General features: G+C 34.5%; 1 protein-coding gene across 5 annotated transcripts in view; it reads right to left on the reverse strand.

The window, feature by feature from the left end:
* Nucleotides 1-21778, reverse strand: part of GULP1 (GULP PTB domain containing engulfment adaptor 1) — a 260971-nt gene that overhangs the window by 79666 nt on the left and 159527 nt on the right. For all 5 annotated transcript variants that reach the window (XM_070045848.1, XM_060301474.2, XM_060301475.2 and 2 more), the window contains exons 3-4: nt 17673-17747; nt 11929-11990 (exon numbers count right to left, since the gene is read on the reverse strand). In XM_070045848.1, coding sequence (XP_069901949.1) covers nt 11929-11990; nt 17673-17700 — 90 coding nt within the window. In that variant the 5' untranslated portion in view covers nt 17701-17747. The remainder of the gene's footprint in view (nt 1-11928; nt 11991-17672; nt 17748-21778) is intronic.

The raw sequence follows: 21778 nt of genomic DNA on the forward strand, positions 1-21778 counted from the left end.
GTAAGACAACTTCCAGGGGGGAGGTGAGGTAGATTCAGACACTTTTCTCAACAGAGAATGACAGAAGATTGTGCAGCAGGGACTAATGTTCTGGGGGAAAGAAAAATCTAAGGTGATAGGCAGGCATCCTCAAATGTGAAATACCTCACAAAATACTGAAGTTATGAAGCCTCTTGAAAAAACTTGAAGAGGAAAACCAAAATCAAATACAGATCTGAGGAATAAAGAAGAAATGGTAAATAGGGTGTAGGTGATCTGAATCCATTTTAATAAGTAAGATTAAACTACTAGGGGAATTATTGTTTGTAAATTATAATTTACAAAATGTAAATGTTGCAAATCCTGGCAAGTAAAAGTGAAATAAGCACCAGAAACTGGGGAGTGGAGCATGTGAGAGGGAGGAAATGAAGTAGGCTATCCACCTCATCATTCATATGTACACACTGTCAAAAACTGAAATGCGCTGTTAAGGAAAAACATAAGGATGCCAAACACTTAATGACTTTCATAATCGTCTTCCTTTAACCCTAGAGCAATCTTTTAGGAACTAATATCCCTTTTGGCAAAGATATATGTATCTGAAATTTAGCAACTCCTTTGATTGGCTTCGATTTTGTTTTTTCTTCTGTTAAATTCAAGTAAAGTTCAATGCTTTTTATTGTAAAATAGCGTGCATGTTAATACTTCTTTCTCATACACTTAATTCTTCATATCTATTCATTCCTAGCCTTAATCTCCTTAATTATTTAACTATTTGCGGTTTAATGTTACAATTCTACTGTTTAATGGGGGATATTAATAGTCCCAATCTGATTGGGCATTTGTGAAGATTAAATGAGATAATAGATGTAAAATGTTTAAAAAGTTATTGGTATAGAGTTGTTTATATACTGTTGAATGTCATTTTTAAAATCTATATATCTATAGATTTAATTTGTTAAATTTAACAACTTAAATTTGTTAAATTTAATTTGTTAAATCTATAGATACATAGATTTGTATTTGTTCAGAGAGAGATGCCTAGATTTCTGTTAACCAAAAGTTAATACTGGGTTATTTCTGCCTGGTAGGATTTGGAGCAATGCGTTTTGGTGTCTACACTTCTGTGCTTTTCTGTAGAGCTTAAATTTTAATAACTAGCATATGTTTACAAAATAACAAAGTTATTCTTAGAAAATAATACAGTGCAAACCTATAACATGAACAACTGCCTTTTCCATGCTTTATCCTGTGTTCTCTGTACTTTGAGATATATCTTTTCTCAGACTCTGGTTGCATAAATTACATCAGATCTTTAGCTCTCCAATTGCCTTTCTTCTTACTGCTTTGCTATCACAACTATGCAAGTTACAGAGAAAGGAGGTGCCTTGATACTACCTGATATAAAGACTGACATTGGACTCTTACTTTTTTGAATACGGTTTTTAAAGGTTCAGAAAAAGGAACTGCTTAGTTCTGGCAGGAAGGAAAAAGAAAAGATGATACACACTTTCTTGGAAACTGAAGAAATAGGCACACAACAGGAGACCATTCTTAAATGTAAAAGTATGCAGAACTGCTCTGGGGATGAAGTTTCCCATAGTTCATAAAGTTAGAAGAAAGACAAAAATGACTTTAGTTTGATTTAAAATACATGTATTTATGTACATATTTCTTAAGGAATGAAAGATTACTTCATCCAAATGTCTTTTAAAATGTAAGAATACAATGAGCAGGCATCTTGGTTTGTAATCAGAAGAGATTCTGTCTCTGAAATGACCTGACTACTTTCCTTATCTCACATCACTCAAATCAGATGACAAAGAGAAAACTCTGGAGGCAACTTTCTTCCACCTAACAGCTTTGTAATCAATATCTGAAATGCAGCCATATATTCATTGACAATGATGATTCAATGTTTAAATCTAAATAGCTTTCAAAACCTTGGTGTTTCCTGCTGTATTTTACATCCTACAATAATCCCTTTCCCTTCCTCCCCATTTCTCATTTCTCTTGGATCCTTTGCTCAAACAATGCTCATCTCTTTGCTAATTTTCATATATTTAACATACACTTATTTTAGTTATTCATTGAAACCACTACTGGAATGATCTTGATGAAAACATTAATTTTTTTTTACCTTTTTCAACACTTTTCCCCCCAAACTACAATATCTCCTACTTGTCCTTTCTGCACAGATCCCTGAGTTTCACATTCCAGGCTTCAAAATGCTACTGCTTGACCCTTTTGAGACCAAATCAGACTTTTCCTTTTACACATTCTTTGGCTATGAACAAGCTTTCTTGTTATTTCCTATATTGCCAAACATAACCACGTAGAAATATGAAATAAATAATAAATGTATCCAATATTCAGAAGATTCCCATTTATAACTAGGTGACCTCAAGTTGAAGAAGCGTTTAAAGATGGATAACATCAGAGGCAATTTTATCCAGGGATTATATTAATAGAAATATCATTAAGCAAAGCAGAATAAGGGAAATAAAATGCTTCGCAAAAGCTTAGACTTTGTGGCCCCTCTGTTAGGGAGGCATATATAGAGACTTTGATCTGCTTAGCTTACATATTTGCCAAACTCCTGTTTGGTTTTAAATGATGTCCAAGGGATCAATTACAGACAGGACCCATAAAGGAACCTATTTCACATATAATATATACAATAGGCAGACATGTATACATATTCTACTTTATCTCTGGGTTCATTCATGTGCCTGCTAAGTAGTTTATCTCTTTAAAATTGGGAATAGTATAGTACAATGGAAAGAAAAACGGATGTTGAATAGCAGACTTGGTTTCTAGACCTAATTTTGCTATCTTGTTATGTAAGCTTTTAGCAAATCACTTAACTTCTCTGGGCTTCAGTTTACTTTATCAAGAAAATGATAGAGCTGGAATAGATGATTCCTGAAGTCCTTTTCAACACTAAAAGTCTTTCAACCTGTAACACATGTAATGTTTTTTTTTTAAAGGCACTGAAGTCCATAGTGAAATGTAAGGAATAATTAACATTGAGTTTTTAGTTTCTATTCAGTAACTTCTAACAGCCATATTACATTTTTTTTAGAGCTTTCTCAGGCAGAATAATAGTTTACAATGATGATGACCTTCAATATTACGTTTAATAATTATTAAATGTCTACTAGACTTATTGTGGTGATCATTTCACAATATATATGAATATCGAATCTTTATGTTGTATAGTTGAAACTAAAATAATGTTGTATGTCAATTATACCTCTGTAAAATATAACAATAATAAAAAAATAAAAATTGAAAATAAATAACTATTTCAGTTACCTGGGAAAACTTAGGGGTGGGGGACTAAGCATCTTATTTAAAATAGGTATATGATTTTTAAAAATTAAATTAATTTTATAAACATCTCAAGAATTGAGAAGTTAGGTAACGTTCAGTGTTTATTGTCATTTCTCTTTTTCCATTTATTCTTGTATTTTATAAGCACATACCAACCATAAAGTCATAATTCAACAAACTTCCAGTTGTTACTATATTCTCCTTATTTGTTTTCACATTGTTTAGCATAAAAAACACTTATAACTTCCCACTCTAAAGAAGGCAATGGAAAAATAATATATTATAGCTTTCTAATTTCCTTTTAAGTATATGTCAACGTTGCTGCGGCACATAAAGGGACACTTCCAAATGGTTACAGATGCCGAATTATTATCAATAAATATGATGGTATATACCACTTTTAATTGAAGGAAATGACAGTTAATGTTCAATTTATATGCTCATTTGACAAATTTTAAGATGTTTGGAATGAATATAAGTTGCACATATTAGAATTATTGAGAGCCAATTCTAAAATCTAAGAAAACTTTTTTAAAGGTTCTACATAAAATTGATTCTTGAAGTAGTTTTTACACTTTGAGATTAACTAAACACTTATTTTTGAACAAATAAAATTAGTTACATGAAATGCAGTTGACTTCATGTTTTCTACTTTCTCCCTGGTATCTACAACCAGCAAAACTGGCAAATGCTTATGTTTCTTGCTATTACAAAGCTGCTCTAAAGAATCTCATGAATTTGGAATTCCAAGCTATTTTGGATGTTTCAGCAATGCATCTCATTGATTACAAAGATGCATCTTTTGCCCAACTTTTAATGATTCCACAGGGTTCAATTTGAACATGTTTTCTTTCGTGATTTCCTTTTTTTTTTTTTTGGCATGTCTATAGATATTTATTTCTCGGATTCAAATTTTCTTCTAAGTCATAAACCAATATTAACATTTTGTTGAAGGGTAATTCAGAAGCATTAGTAAAATGATTTACTTATATTAAAGCCTTCCTTTACCATGATTCATTAGGCCACATAATGTAACTTTCTCTCTTCTTTAACTTCTTACTTGTAAAACTGCATAACAGTTTTAAAAGGTTTACGTGGACTTCCTTATTATATTTCTGTATTTGATTTTAAGACCAAGATGATCTTTACATTAACATCTTGCTCCAGAATGCAGTTGTTGAAAACTCAGAGTAATAGGAAAGTATGATTATAATGATATTTTTCTTTAGCAATCTCAGCCTTCTCTTGTATCTTAACTTAACAAGGTCAAAGCATTGGGTGCCCTGCCATGCTTGCAGGAAAAGTCATTCCTTCCTCAATTGAAACTCTCAGGCTGGCCACTATAGATACCCTGGCTGTTTCTGATGTGAATTTTTAAAAAAGGGACATGATATCTGACATGTATTCTAAGAACTTGGCTCTCTGTTTTTCAGATAATAGTGCAAAGGCTAAATTATTCTCAAGAGATAATAACAACCAGTCAAACTCCAGAGTTGACAGAACATATTTTTATAATAAAGATATTAATATTAATAAGTTTTGATATATAAGACACTGATCTAAGGTTTTTTTTAATATATTAACTCATTTAAACCTCATAATAATACAGTAAGGTAGGTACAATTATTAATCTCATTTTACAAAGGAGAATACTAAGGGACAGAAAAGTTATATAATTCAGATATTAGTTGGGAGAGCTGACATTTGAACCCAGGTAATTTGACTGAGAAGTGGATGCTCCAATCACTGCTATCAGAGTTTAAATTCTGATAGCATCAGTGGAGTTGTTGGGCTGCATCTGAGCGTACCGCATGTTGAGATTCTAATTTCCCTATATCAATGACTATTGCATAGGTTTAGCTAGAAGTTTCAAACTTAAGTGGCTTAATATGTGTATTTCAACTACCTCAGGGCTACAATACTCAGGTTGTAACCACATATTTGAGGTTGCATCTTTTTTGTTTGTTTGTTTTTGTTCTTTGCTGTTTTTACTAAGCCAAATAAGAGGTTTTTTTTTTTTTTTTTACAATGTTGAGGAAGATTAGGCTGTGAAGATTGAGAAAGCCTCGTTAGGAACCACAGAACTCACTGAGGAAGATCTTGAGGGTCACAGCTCAGCCCAGCCTTATCTTTTTTTTTTTTTTTTTTTTTTGCGGTACGCGGGCCTCTCACTGTTGTGGCCTCTCCCGTTGCAGAGCACAGGCTCTGGATGTGCTGGCTCAGTGGCCATGGCTCACGGGCCCAGCCGCTCCGCGGCATGTGGGATTTTCCCGGACCGGGGCACGAACCCGTGTCCCCTGCATTGGCAGGCAGACTCTCAACCACTGCGCCACCAGGGAAGCCCCCCAGGCTTCTCTCTTATCAACCACACACAGTGGCAAACAATGCGTGTTTCATATATGAAACTCTGATACCTCTAGAAATCACTGAAATATGACAATCTTTCTTTTTAAACCTCCCTCTGACCTTCATATTCATCATCTACCTAGTGTTCTTCCAAAATTCTTTGTTTCATGTGCCTGCTCTCTCTCCCCAGGAAAGTCATACGTTTTTAAGGTCAAGGTCCACGTTCCTATTTGTTTTGGATTCACTCACTTTTAGAACTTGTAACACAAAAAATAAATACATCAGCCTTTTGGGGGATAGTTATACATTTTAGAATAAAACAATAAATACATGTTATTTTATTTTGTTAATTACATCACAATTCTTCATCAGGGAAATGACTATCTCATGCCAACAAAATAATAAGTTCATTACAAGTTTTTCAATATTTCACCTTTATAGAAAAGACAGTTCAGCAGTCTCATCAAAAGTTGGGAGGAGGGCCTCCCTGGTGGCGCAGTGGTTGAGAATCCGTCTGCCAATGCAGGGGACACGGGTTCAAGCCCTGGTCCAAGAAGATCCCACATGCCGCAAAGCAACTAAGCCGTTGAACCACTACTGAGCCTGTGCTCTAGAGCCCGTGAGTCACAACTACTGAGCCTGCGTGCTGCAACTACTGAAGCCCATGCGCCTAGAGCCCATGCTCTGCAACAAGAGAAGCCACTGCAATGAGAAGCCCGCACACTGCAACGAAGAGTAGCCCCGGCTCATCGCAACTAGAGAAAGCACACGTGTAGCAACAAAGACCCAACACAGCCAAAAATAAATAAATAAAATAAATACATTTATTAAAAAAAAAAAAAGTTGGGAGGAATGAAAATACTACAGTCTTCCTTAAGGGTGATCAAAAATTATCTTTATGCTTTAATGCTCTAATTATAGCATCAATAGATAGCTAATACAAAATCCACCCATAGAGCCTATCAGCATCATCTTCAAAATATACTCAGATGCCCACTACCTTCTCCTTCAGCTCCTACTCAGCTTCAAGCCACAGTCGCTCTCCTTGCTTGGACCCTCACGCTGGACTTTTGATGTGTGTTCACCTTTGCCTCTCACAGCTGATTCCTGTTAAAAACTCGTTTCACTTCTTGTTACTCTTTCTCTCAAAACTCTCTAAATTGAGGGTTTCTCAAATTTTACAGTGGCCTATGTTGGAGAGGGGGAAATTTTCCCTCTACCCCTCTGGGACAATAATCAAATTAATGCAAGACAGATAAACAGGAGAAAAAGCAACAAATTTTAATTCATGCACAAGAGGTCTCGTAAAAATAGGACCTAAGAAGTGTTCAAGGCAGGCAGCTTTTATACTTTTTAGACAAAGAAACAATAAATTTGTGAGGAACTGACAGGACAAAGAAACTTGGGTTTGGGATGCTCAACTAGTGAAGAATCTAAATAGAATTTGGGCTTGGGGTAGTACACTAAAGAAGTAACGAGGTTTGTTTCTGTAGGCTCCTAATCTAAAACCCCTATCTCTGGCAATAGGGTGTCCTTCTATCTCCAGATGCAGGGAGTGCACCTTTCACACGAGAGATTTATTTCCTGCTTTCAGGGAGACAGAAAGAAGTGTTAGAGTGTCCCTCTTGTGTTGGTGATTTCTTAAGTAACTTTAATTCAAATTAATCAATATGCCATTGTGGCATATTTAGGGGTGGCCCGCCCTGAGCCCCAGCACCTAAAAGGCCCTACAAGAACTACAGGACATCCCCTGCCCCACCTGCTCTACTGCACGTGTGCCTTTTGGATTGTACTTACTCCTACTTCCCTGAAATCCACTGCATTCCAGCCATCCCGGCCCCTGGCTAGTCCTTGGCTAGGCAAACATGGTCCCACCTTGCCCATGACAGCCGATCTGGAATATTTGTCTCCCAACGCACTCACACGCCTCACTCCCTCCCTTCCCTTAGGCCTCCGCCTGCCTCAGACCTTCCCTGACCACTTCATGTAACATAGCATCCTCTTTCCCACCTTTCCCGATCCCTGACATTCTGCTTTCCTTTTCTACATACAATTATTACAGCCTGGAATACTGTATTAATAAATAAAATACTGTGTTAATACTACGTCATATATACTAATAAAAATATACTATATGATACATAATATACTATATAAATAACACTAATACTGTATTAATAAAAATACGCACATTGTTTTCTTATTGGATGTCTCTCAAAAAAGTCTTATTATTTAGCTTATTATATGTAAGTCCTAGGAGGGGGAGTTTATCTATTTGGTTCACTAATCAATTCTTATTTTCTCAGTCAAGGCCTGGCATAAATTAGGAGCTCAATTCAAATGAATAAGTACATGTGTGGATGAATGAGTGCACAAATGAATCTATATTAACATTATATTTACATTTTACTGTATTTTTCTATCACTCCTACCATGTTTATATGCATATTTCAGAAATCATATTCAGATGTTATATTCAATGAGGACATGTAGTTAAACTTACGTGGATCATCTCTTCTATTAAAAATTAACTGCTCTTTTAAGAAACTCCCCTCTATTATTAGTTTACAATTTAAATTAGTTAAAGCTGGTAAAGTTTTTAGTACTACTTAAAGGCAGGTTACCGTTTAAAGGCAGTGGCTTTCAAACTCTTATGACTATGAACCACGATTTTATGGAATAAATTGATGTTTACCATACGCATTCTGAAAATTTCTTTTCTTTTTCTTTTCTGTCCTACTTCATCTTTAAATACATGTCTTCCATGATCCACTGCATTGATTTTATAACCCAATTTTTTTCAGGGAGCATAATCTGCAGTTTGAAAAACATCACTATAGGGTACATAGGAATATATGTAGAATTCCCAATGAACTAGCATTAATGCTGTCACTGCTCATTAAAAAACAAAAACAAAACAACTAATGAACCCTACATAGAAAAATACTTTTGAAACCAACTACTATTTTATATCTATATATGATTTGAAATAAGAAAACTATGAATATTAAATGTGAATTTTTGAAATAGAATATTATATAAAATGAAAGGATGTGGAACTAAAATATGTTCTTAATAAAGAAACTAAATGAATTAGAACATGAAAGCAGAAAACTATCATTTTAAAACTTAATACATTTAAATGTAAATGTTATTACATATTTCCCCAGGAAGAATTGTAATTCTTAAACAGCTCTGTTAAATTTATCAGATTATGGGCTTCCCTGGTGGCGCAGTGGTTGAGGGTCCGCCTGTCGATGCAGGGGACACGGGTTCGTGCCCCGGTCCGGGAGGATCCCACATGCCGCGGAGTGGCTGGGCCCGTGAGCCATGGCCGCTGAGCCTGCGCGTCCGGAGCCTGTGCTCCGCAACGGGAGAGGCCACAACGGTGAGAGGCCCGCGTACCGCCAAAAAAAAAAAAAAAAAAAAAAATCTCCCAACCAAAAAAGCCTGGGACCAGATGGCTGCACAGGCAAATTCTATCAAACATTTAGAGAAGAGCTAACACCTATCCTTCTCAAATTCTTCCAAAATGTAGCAGAGGGAGGAACACTCCCAAACTCATTCTACGAGGCAACCATCACCCTGATGACAAAACCAGACAAAGATGTTACAAGAAAAGAAAACTACAGGCCAATATCACTGATGAACATAGATGCAGAAGTCCTCAACAAAATACTAGCAAACAAAATCCAACAGCACATTAAAAGGATCATACACCATGATTAAGTGAGGTTTATCCCAGGAATGCAAGGATTCTTCAATATATGGAAATCAATTCATGTGACACACCATATTAACAAATTGAAGGACAAAAACTATATGATAATCTCAATAGATGCAGAAAAAGCTTTCGACAAAATTCAACACCCATTTATGATAAAAACTCTCCAGAAAGTAGGCATAGAGGGAACCTACCTCAATATAATAAAGGCCATATATGACAAACGCACAGACAACATTGTTCTCAATGGTGAAAAACTGAAACCATTTCCTCTAAGATCAGGAACAAGACAAGATTGCCCACTCTCACCACTATTATTCAACATAGTTTTGGAAGTTTTAGACACAGCAATCAGAGAAGAAAAAGAAATTTAAAAATCTGAAAAGAAGAAGTAAAACTGTCACTGTTTGCACATGACATGATACTATACATAGAGAATCCTAAAGCTGCTACCAGAAAACTATTAGAGCTAATCAATGAATTTGGCAAAGTAGCAGGATACAAAATTAATGCACAGAAATCTCTTGCATTCCTATACACTAATGATGAAAAATCTGGAAGAGAAATTAAGAAAACACTCCCATTTACCAGTGCAACAAAAATAATAAAATATCTAGGAATAAACCTACCTAAGGAGGTAAAAGACCTGTACTCAGAAAACTATAAGACACAGATGAAAGAATTAAAGATGATACAAACAGATGGAGACATGTACCATGTTCTTAGATTGGAAGAATCAACATTGTGAAAATGACTCTACTACCCAAAGCAATCTACAGATTCAATGCAATCCCTATCAAACTACCAATGGCATTTTTCACAGAACAACAACAAAGAATTTCACAATTTGTATGGAAATACAAAAGGCCCAGAATAGCCAAAGCAATCTTGATAAAGAAAGGCAGAGCTGGCAGAATCAGGCTCCCTGACTTCAGACTATACTACAAAGCTACAGTAATCAAGACAGTATGGTACTGGCACAAAAACAGAAATATAGACCAATAAAACAGGATAGAAAGCCCAGAGATAAACCCACGTACATATGGTCACGTTATCTTTGATAAAGGCGGTAAGAATATATAATGGAGAAAGGACAGCCTCTTCAATAAGTGGTGCTGCAAAAACTGGACAGCTACATGTAAGGGATGAAATTAGCATACTTCCTAACACCATACAAAAAAATAAACTCAAAATGGATTAAAAACCTAAATGTAAGGCCAGACACTATAAAACTCTTAGAGGAAAACATAGGAAGAACACTCTATGACATAAATCACAGCAAGGTCCTTTTTGACCCACCTCCCAGAGAAACGGAAATAAAAACAAAAAGAAATAAATGGGACCTAATGAAACTTAAAAGCTTTTGCACAGCAAAGGAAACCATAAACAAGACCAAAAGACAACTTTCAGAATGGGAGAAAATATTTGCAAACGAAGCAACTGACAAAGGATTAATCTCCAAAATATACAAGCAGCTCAATATCAAAAAAACAAACGACCCAATCCAAAAATGGGCAAAAGACCTAAATAGACATTTCTCCAAAGAAGATATACAGATTGCCAACAAACACATGAAAGAATGCTCAACGTCACTAATCATTAGAGAAATGCAAATCAAAACTATGAGGTATCACTTCACACCTCACACGCCTCCATCAAAAACGCTACAAACAATAAATGCTGGAGAGCGTGTGGAGAAAAGAGAACCCTCTTGCACTGTTGGTGGGATTGTACATTGATACAGCCACCATGGAGGACAGTATGGAGGTTCCTTGAGAAACTAAAAATAAAACTACCATATGACCCAGCAATCCCACTAATGGGCATATACCCGAGAAAACCATAATTCAAAAAGGGCCATGTACCACAGTGTTTATTGCAGCAGTATCTACAACAGCCAGGACATGGAACCAACCTAAGTGTCCATCAACAGATGAATGGATAAAGAAGATGTGGCACGTTTATACAATGGAATATTACTCAACCATAAAATGAAATGAAACTGAGTTATTTGCAGTGAGGTGGATGGACTTAAGAGTCTGTCATACAGAATGAAGTTAGTCAAAAACAGAAAAACAAACACCATATGCTAACACATATACATGGAATCTGAAAAAAAAAAAGGTTCTCATGAACCTAGGGGCAGGACAGGAATAAAGATGCAGACACAGAGAATCGACTTGTGGACATGGGGAAGGGGATGGGTAAGATGGGACGAATTGAGAGAGTAGGATTGACATATATACACTATCAAATGTAAAATAGATAGCTAGTGGGAAGCAGCTGTAATGCAGAGGGAGATCAGCTCGGTGCTTTGTGACCACCTAGAGGGGTGGGATAGGGAGGGTGGGAGGGAGACGCAAGAGGGAGGGGATATGGGGGTATATGTATACATATAGCTGGTTCACTTTGTTATATAGCAGAAACTAACACAACATTCTAAAGCAATTATACTCCAATAAAGATGTTAAATAAAAAAATAATATAATAGCAATAATACTATAGCAAAATAAAATTCAGTAATATCATATGAACTATTTTACCTTTGCATTATAGGGAATGTAATGTTTTGATAAAGCCTCTGGCGTATGCATCCATGATTTGTCTGCAATGAAGAATACACAGTGTTAAATTAAATCACAGGTTCTAAGGGTGTCATATTCATGCATTTGAAAGGAGTCTGATATGGATGGGAGCACTTCTAATTTGGAGATAGTTTTGCTAAAATGAGAAATAATAACTAGTCAGATATATGAACAATGTAACCACAAAGTAATTATAGGATTCTTTCTTTAATATAAAAGTCTTTTCCTTTTAAAAGCTTTCTAATAATAAAACAGTTTTGAATTTTTAAAGAATATTAAAAGAACATCAGTTGGGCTATGAGTAATTATATCAATTATGTGAATAATTATGTTTTATTTTTCTTATTTCATGTGATACTCTCATGAATAACAGGTTATTTTTCTTAATTCCCTTTTCAATAAATAGTAATCTGCTCTTTTCTCATGACTGTTACTACTCCTTAGTATCAAGAATTAACTAGTAACAGGAAATTCTAACATTAAACTAACAACTGCATTTATATAAAGCTGAAATGAATCAATCTACTAAATTCATTTAAAAATTAATATAATATTAGGATAATTTTTTAACCTCAATTTAAAGAAACATTGATTGAGGGTCCACTATCAGGAGTTTTGGATATAAATGATCTTAAATGCAGTAATTTGAAATTATTACACTATTTAAATTAGTGTAATAGAATAATAGAAATAAAAGTAATTAAAAGAAGATTGTAAAGCAATTATACTCCAGTAAAGATGTTAAAAAAAATAAAAGATATCGAAAGTAATTTGTATTGTATATTATTGATAAAATAGAAAATAAAATTTTCATTCAATTTTTGAATTTCATTTATATATTCCACATATCTTCCAAAAATATTTTGTGGAACATATAAGCAGGAAAAAAGCAAAACATGCTAATGTTTACACAAATCTAATTTGCTGATTTTTTACAAACTGCATTTGTCTGTAGTAAAACTTCTCAATCTTCAAATATGTTATGTCTTAAGTGGAGTTTTGTGAATATTTTACTCCTAATGGGAATTTAAAAATTTAGAATCAATATTATAAATAGAATAAAATCAGACATATATTTTACCATGAAAAATATTAAATAAGTACACACTAAAAGAAAATATCAGATTACTAACAAAGCATTTTCAACATTCAATTCAGAACATTTAAAAATGATGTTAGAAAAAAAAAAAAATGATGTTAGGGCTTCCCTGGTGGTGCAGTGGTTGAGAGTCCGCCTGCTGATGCAGGGGACACGGGTTCGTGCCCCGGTCTGGGAAGATCCCACATGCCGCGGAGCGGCTGGGCCCGTGAGCCATGGCCGCTGGGCCTGCGCGTCCGGAGCCTGTGCTCCGCAATGGGAGAGGCCACAACAGTGAGAGGCCCGCATACCGCAAAAAAAAAAAAAAAAAAAAAAAAAAAATGATGTTAACAGAAACTAGTTCGGTATAATTAATATGTTCTCAAACTGGAGGAATGTGAAGACATAGAGAAAATGGCAGATATTCCTGGAATTTTAATTATTTTAAACCATTCAAAGGATAATGCACTATATATTAAATATGTTTATGGGGTTCAATGCAATATTTACAAGGATTTCTAAGACGAAACATGAGGGATAAATAAAATCCTGTGCCCATGATGAATTTTAGGGCTATTTCTGATTACTGAAGTGGATATGTGACAGCCGTACTTGGGTGAAATATTTTGAGAAGCAATACATTCTAGGCTTCAAAAAGCGGTATTGACATACTGACATTGACAATAATGTATAACTCTTATTTCTTGTATGGATTTTCATTTTAACTACAGTTTTCTCTTTATGACTGCTACTGGATAGTGATATGATTAATTCAAGAATAATTTGTACTTAGATTTGGAATATAGTCTTGCTCTTGTATATTAAAATAAATTTATCACAATACTGTATGCCAAGATAATAAAAACACCAAAGATCTGCCTTCAGAAAACCCAGAAAAATATCTAGTTCCTTTTTTTTACCTCTTAACTCAATTCTTCTCATGTCTCCTTTTCCAAGACACAGAGCATAGCTCAGGAGGATGCAAAGTCTAACTAAAGTTTGAATCCGATGGTTCATTCCAATCCTGAAGCAGAGGGATAACTGCTTTCTCCTCTAAAACACTATTATTTGAAAACTCATGACACTGCCTTTGTTATAGTCTCGTATTGCAGTAACCTAGAAAGAGGTTAGGTATATCTAGCTGTTACTGGTGAAAGACTAAAATAATCACAATACTAAATTACCAGCGGATAAGCTGCAGTTACTACAATTACAAAAAATCTACATCCACACACCAAGTGCTGACGATTTAACGGTTGTTCATTACATACCTCTAGTATAGGTAATACACCTATTAAACCTGAAGCATTTCCAAAATGAGTCTTTAATGTCATTCTAATTTATACTTTGGCAAAAGAAAAAACTGACAGGACAAAACTATATGTTAACTCATATAGATGTGTCTGACCTTGAAGAAAGGGTACAGGTGATGCCTTTGGTCACTATATGGACCCACAAAAGATACTGGATCCATAGAATTGGTGATGAAACAGGAACAGACACTCTAGAATGTGTTCCCTTTCTTGATATTAAACTATAATCACTGACTTAATAGTGAACATTCACATAAAAGGAAAGGCCAACATTTCAAAAATATTTGACAGCTGTCAAACCACTCTGACTACTGGGTCAATAAATCTAGGTATTCAAATGTATTTAGATTAAGAGTTCATCTAGAAAGATGCAGTAAACTTCATTATTCTTGTATCATCAGAGCTTAAAATAGTGAAAAAACCTACTTTGAACATATTAATTTAAAACTAAATATTAATGGATGAATGGATGCATTTGAATAAAATTTTCATGAAAAGGAAAATATTTTAAAACTATTGAAATTTAAGTGCTTTGCACTATGATTATTTCTACTCATCACTATATCAACTGAGAAGTTAAAGAACATAAAGTGTAATTAGTTGAATAATCACGTTTATGCTTTTTTAACTAAACGATTAATTTTTGACATAATAAATAGAATATAAGATTTAAAAGTTCAAAAAGAAAGCTAACATAGGGAAAGAAAGAAGCTATAAAACATTAATTAAAATTTAATCTATGAATCTGGGGTTAGATAATTTTTACAGAGCTTTTCAAAATAGTCCAAAATGATGCAATTCTAGTACATTCAGTTTTTTTCAGACCCTATGAGCAACTCTAATAACCATTAAAGCATTTGCAAAGAAAATCAGTGAAGTGCCTGGACAATTCAATCAAAGAATACCAAATTACTAATTGGGAGATTTAATAAAAAGAGAAAAAAACAATTATTTTTAGGTTTAAGATAATCTCTTTTCCTTGGGTTTCTGATTCAGTAAGGTTGCATGTAATAACCAAGTAAATTGGATATCTATGAAATAAGAGATAAGTTTTTAAAGATAAAAGACGATCTTGTTTTGTTTAGAGTACAGTACAGTGTATGTTGATGCTAGTTATTGGAAAGATGACTTGAATTATATATTCTCTAGGGCTATAATTACAGTTCCTGATGGTCAAGTATATGAATTCTCTGATAAAATTCCAGTTTTACATCTCAAATTAAAATTCAACAAATAGTGCTACTGATTGAAACTAGGAGCACAGGCTCCAAGAAGTTTTCTTTTTACAACTGTAATAAATGAGAGAGTGTGAAGTGACTGGTGAACTTAAGGTAGAACTTCCCGGTTCTAAATGAACTGGAGTGAAATACTGATCAAAAATTTTCTGATATGTAATCACTAGACTTGAAAAATAAGAGAAGTCAAAAGAAATTTAAAGAGAATGCAGCAAAGCAGGAAATAACAAGTTTCTGCTTCTTGATTCTCTAGATCACTCTGATTTTCCTCATGGTTGTACTCCCACTGTCTTCAAGTGAGACAAATATACAATCGCCAGTTACTCATCTTACTATCCAACACTTGGGATTTCTCAGTGAAAAACCACTCCAAATCCCCTTCAAATAAAGAGTAAATTAGAAATGTGAAGTTTCAATTTTAAAACCATGGGAAAGGGAATTCTAAGCAAATAAAAAGAAGCGAAGATATTGAAGTGTCTTTAAAAAACAAGATAGTGTGTTTAAAGTGATGAGTTGTGATGTAAGGTTTTTATTGTCTTAGTAAAAATACTTCTATATCAGAGAATTATTTCTAGATTTTTTACTAGTAAAGGGAATAAAAAGAAGCATGATTTCATTTTTGGTATATGTTTTAAATCAGAAGCAAGCTACAGACCACAATAAATGTCATTTTGCCTTCCTCTTATTCTGAAAAATAAGTAAAATAATAAATTCCTAGTTTCCCAGGGTTGAAAAGTGCCTGAAAGTTCTTCACATTACCTAAATCCCTACTGAATACATTAATCCTCTGTACCACATCCAAATGTTCGAACACCTCTCATTTCAGTAAAAAATAAAGGTAATACTTTGAATAATTCCGTTATACTTTGGCACAACTTTGTTGGAATTTTTTTCCTACATTTAATCAATGACCTTATAATTTACACCCATTTGTCCTTTATTAAAGTTAGTTCCATGAACAAATGACAGCATTCAAACATTCATAGGTCTTCCAAAATTGCAAGACCACACCAAGGGTTCTCAGCCATGCTTCCTGTTGCATGGTTGAAAGTCCTGAAGTCATCTCAGCCTTTCTCAACCAGGCATGTTACAGTGTGTCAATTCATCCTTAAAAGCAAGAACACACTGTGACTGAGGACATGGAGTAGAACAATTAATCTGTTTCCTGGTTCAAGACTGTTCATTATTCATCCATTAGAAAATGAACTGGAACCTTTGATAACCACACTGATGACTTTATTCTTCAGCCATGTTTTACCCACACAGCAATTAAGGTGCATCTTCCAAATAATAACCATATATAAATAAGTATAGAAGTGTTAGAGCTTCTGGACCCATGTTTGGCAATTTACAATATCTTATTAAGTTTACAGTGTGGAATATGACCTAACTAGTCATTTCCCCCCATATGCCTGTAATCCTACCACATCAGTTATCTCTTCCTACTTTCAATCACCTAAGAACTTGAGTGGCATCATTTAAGTATTCTCTCCCAGGTCATTGACAGCATGTTAAACAGGAGAGAGCCCTGTGCCCACCACTAGAGAACTCCTTCTAGAATGGCAAGGATACATTATTTTAACTTTACTGAACTATATAAAACTATCAAATTTTTCTATCTTTCCTATGAGTGTATCAAGAAATATTTTGCCAAATGCCATGTTTTCCTGCCCCTTAAAAAAATTTCTGTACTGATAATTACAATATATTTATACTTATTTTAAATTCCTACTTTAAAATTAATAACAAATTTATTTGGCCTCTTGCTATCAATTCACCCATCATGAATCCTTATTCATTATTCAATAAAAAGTGAAGTTCATGCACACACACACACACACACACACGAGTGAATTTAAAACACTATAGCCCATGTAAGCTGAGGGAATTTAGTACCATGGCTATGAAAAGTGAAGTTAGGACTAACTTCCTGTCAGATCACTTTATTTTTTGCAACTCTAACTTCATTCTAGAGTCACATGGTTTGATAATCAGAAAAAGTGATTTCTTAACATCTCTGCTGGATTTGAACAGTAATATTGAAATGACTGCCAGGTCTTTAGTGGACACACTTACCTTTCTTCCTGCTAAAAGCACGGTTCATGATGAGGATCAACCAAATAGATGTTCAGTTCAATCACACTTTATATCCTATAAAATTAAGAAAATAGTAAAGCATAAATAAAGGAATGTTGATTAACCTCTTTTATGTAAATTATTTTAATCACAAAGTCTTTTAAAATTTTCTAGATGTTTAAAAGCAATATTTCAAAATATCCTGAAGGACAATGGGTAAGAATAAACGTAACACTCAATATTATGAGTGGCACAGCAGATAAGAACAATATATCAAATGAAATTCCTCCAAAGTTCCTTAACTTTTGTCTTTTATCCTATTATACGTCTTTCACTAATTATATTTACCTTCAAATTTAAGAATAAAGAAGGTTAACTTTTCCCTGAGCTTGTTGGCAAGAAGTGTGGTAATGTTTTGGGTTATCATTAACAGCAGTGGTGCATAAACAGAAGTCTTCTGATATAAATGGGGGTAATGCCCCCCACCCCCAATCAGGCTATGCTTGGCAGCCCTGTGTCCCATGATGCTCCAGACAGCTGCTGCCTATCTGTTGAAACCAAGGCAATGGCATGCCTCCCATTCCCCACCCCTGAAGCCAAGGAGGGAGCCTTGATGATCTCCGAGTCACATTCAGGATCATTCATTCTTAGTCTTGAAGAATAGTGCACATTCACAGCCAAATAGCTGTATGGTCCTTTCCTGTGGGATCTAAGAAATCCAAAAGCTGTTCTTCATTTCATCCCATCTCCCTCTTCTTCAGTTGAAACTGGCAAAGTTTTGCTAGAGTAGCTGATTAGGTCTGCAATTCACATAGATACTAATCTCATCAAAGGGCTATTTGGCCATACCTTTGGTGTTCTCTGCTATATGGATTGGCTGAGAATTTTCCAAATCTTTTAAGTACTGATTACTTTCTGCTTAACAAATTCATTTCCTTCTCACATTTTACTATAATCAATTAGAAGGAACCAAGCCCCTCCTTCAACATTTTGCTTAGAAATCCCCTCAGCTAACATCCAATTTTATAGATTGCAAGTTTTACCCTCCACAAAACACTAGAACACAAATACAAGTTGGCCAAGTTTTTTGCCACTTTATTACAATGATCACCTTTTCATGTTTCAAAAAACATGTTCCACTTTTCCGAGACCTTATCAGAATGGCCTTTACCATTCAGATTTCTACAACATTCTGTTCATGATTATCTATGTATTCTCTAAGAAGATGGAAACTTCCTCTCCAGCTCTCCTCTCACCAGAATCATCTTTAGTAATCCCTTCAAAATACTCTTGGTTTCTTCTAGCATGCACTTTAAAACTCTTCTAGCTTCCCCCCATTACCCAATTCCAAACCTGTTTCTACATTTTTAGGTGTTTGTTACAGCAGCACCCTGCTTCTCAGTACAATTTTTATTTTGGTTTGCTCAGACTGCCATCAACTGGGTGGCTTAAACAACAGAAATTTATTCCTCACAGTTCTAGAGGCTGGAAGTTTGAGAGTCATACTTTAGGGTGCCAGCATGGTAGGGTTCTAATGAGGACCTTCATCCTGGCTTGTAAACAGCCACCTTCTGGCTGTCTCCTCACATGGCAGAAAAGAGAGAGGGCACTCTTATCTCTTCTTGTTCTCATGAGGACACTAATCCCATCACTGGGGCCCCACCTTTGTGACCTCATCTAAACCTAATTAGCTCCTAAAGGCTCTATCTCCAAATACCAGCACTCTGGGGGAGAGGGCTTCAACATATGAATTTGCAAGGGACACAAACATTCAGTCCGTACACTCTCCATAAATCTACATAGCAATTGAAGCACAGCAGAGAAATTAATCTTTATCATAAAGTTGTTATTGCAGTGACATTACTGCTATCTCTGTCCTTGCACTTCTACTCCCAAGAAAAATTAAAATAGTTAACTGAATTATAAAATATTACTAGGTACTGTTTAGTAGACTTAGATAATGACACAATAATATCAATCTGTTATTCACCCCATACTTTACTCATCTTCTCATGATATATGCTATTAATACAAGATAGGTAGAGAATACATTTTAAGAATTAGAATGCCAAGATAATTATTCCATGTATATTAACAATATAACATGGTTTATTTTCTATAGTATGAAAGATATTACTATTATATATATATATAACAATTAAAATGACTTCATTTTCTACAATTAATTTATTCATTCACTCAGAAATAATTTATTGATCTCCAGTTCCAGGCACTCTGCAAGATGCAAAGAAATACAATAAGGACAAAATATATTCTGTATTCTCCCAAGAGTTACTCTTCACCTAGAACATAACAGACATGATTATTAATTGATCATATCCTCAAGGAATAAGTGAAGATCAAAAACTAGCAGAAAAGGAATATAATGTATCCAAATGTTAAGATTCAATTTCTCTGGAAGAATAAAGAGACCAATACCATGATGTCTATTAATCAAAAGATCAAATTCAGTATGCCTCTTCACTACCCAAATCTCATCACTTTTAGGTAGACATTTTCAACAATAGCAGACCATAAAATATAATGGCATTTAATACTATATAATTTTAAAATCCATGAAATTAAATAATATTGTGCTTTTTAAATTAAGAACAATATAATATAAACTCTTTGGGGACATATAGACAGAAAGTAATAAACCTTAGAATAATTGTATAAAGTTCAGTAGGCCAAATAAGAAGAATATAAAATAACAGTACAATTCTATGACTCTAAAACACCAGAAGGATTGTTGCCTGCTCACAAAACATGTAGATATAAATGTCAATGAATATCAGATAAGCCATTCTTGTAATGTAACTAAAAACCAATAATTTCACTTTCCAAACACCATTCTTTAGCCTATTTATTTGATCCTATGGCACTCTACACTTCTTTGTAAAAGAGATCTTACTTCCCCTCTCTATGCCCACATATATAGTACAGTGCATGGCACTAAGTCGGCATTCAATATACTTACACCTATTTAATGTATAACAATACATGTTTTGGGCTTCCCTGGTGGTGCAGTGGTTAAGAATCCGCCTGCCAATGCAGGGGACAAGGGTTCAAGCCCTGGTCCGGAAAGTTCCCACATGCCGGGGAGCAATGAAGCCTGTGCGCCACAACTCCTGAGCCTGCACTCTAGAGCCCGCGAGCCACAACTATGGATGCCTGCGTGCCTAGAGCCCGTGCTCCACAACAAGAGAAGCCAACGCAATGAGAAGCCCACCCACCACAATGAAGAGTAACCCCCGCTCTCCGCAACTAGAGAAAGCACGAACGCAGAAAGGAAAGACCCAACGCAGCCAAAAATAAATTAAATAAATAAATAAATTTAAAAACAACAAAAATACATGTTTTAATGCACTCTACAGTTGACATAATAAGATATATGTCATTATCAACTTAACACATTAATAAGCTAAGAAATATAAGTTCTATATAAACGGATTTTACTTCCATTTACAATATAATATAAATCTTTCTGTTTGGATAAACTTTTCGTAAAGATTGTTTTGGTGACTATATACACATGGATGCATCATTGCCCTATCATTAAACAACTATTATTTCTAAATTTTAGCTAAATATATACAAAGGGAATAATTTACATAAAAATTAGCTTTTATTCATTTTTCCCATAAAATAGCACCCCAGAGTAAAAATCACTAGATATAAAGTATTACTATTTAGGTTTTCTTTTTTTTTTTTTTAACTAAACATAAAGGGGTTGTAACAATTTACATGGCCATCAGTTATATGACAACACTCATTCAACTTCACATTCCCCGGGATTGACTATTGAATATTGTGTGTCTCTGTGTGTATTTGCATGTGCTATACTTTTTATAATCCTGTTTTTAAAATATAAAACTCTTTAAGATTAACAGTGCTATATGGTATGAAAACATACACTGATATCCCAATGAAAAAGAACCACTATCATTCAATAAATAATCCAAACCTTCCTCAGAAATTTATGTTGACACCTTTCCATATATTAAATTCAGCTATGTAGATTTATTTAGACACTTTTGCTTCTGGCCAAGACAGAGTAACAGAGGCTATATTTCTCTTACCATCTGAAACACCTAAAAAATGAA

This window comes from Globicephala melas, chromosome 7, assembly GCF_963455315.2.
Source record: "Globicephala melas chromosome 7, mGloMel1.2, whole genome shotgun sequence".
NCBI lineage: Eukaryota > Metazoa > Chordata > Mammalia > Artiodactyla > Delphinidae > Globicephala > Globicephala melas.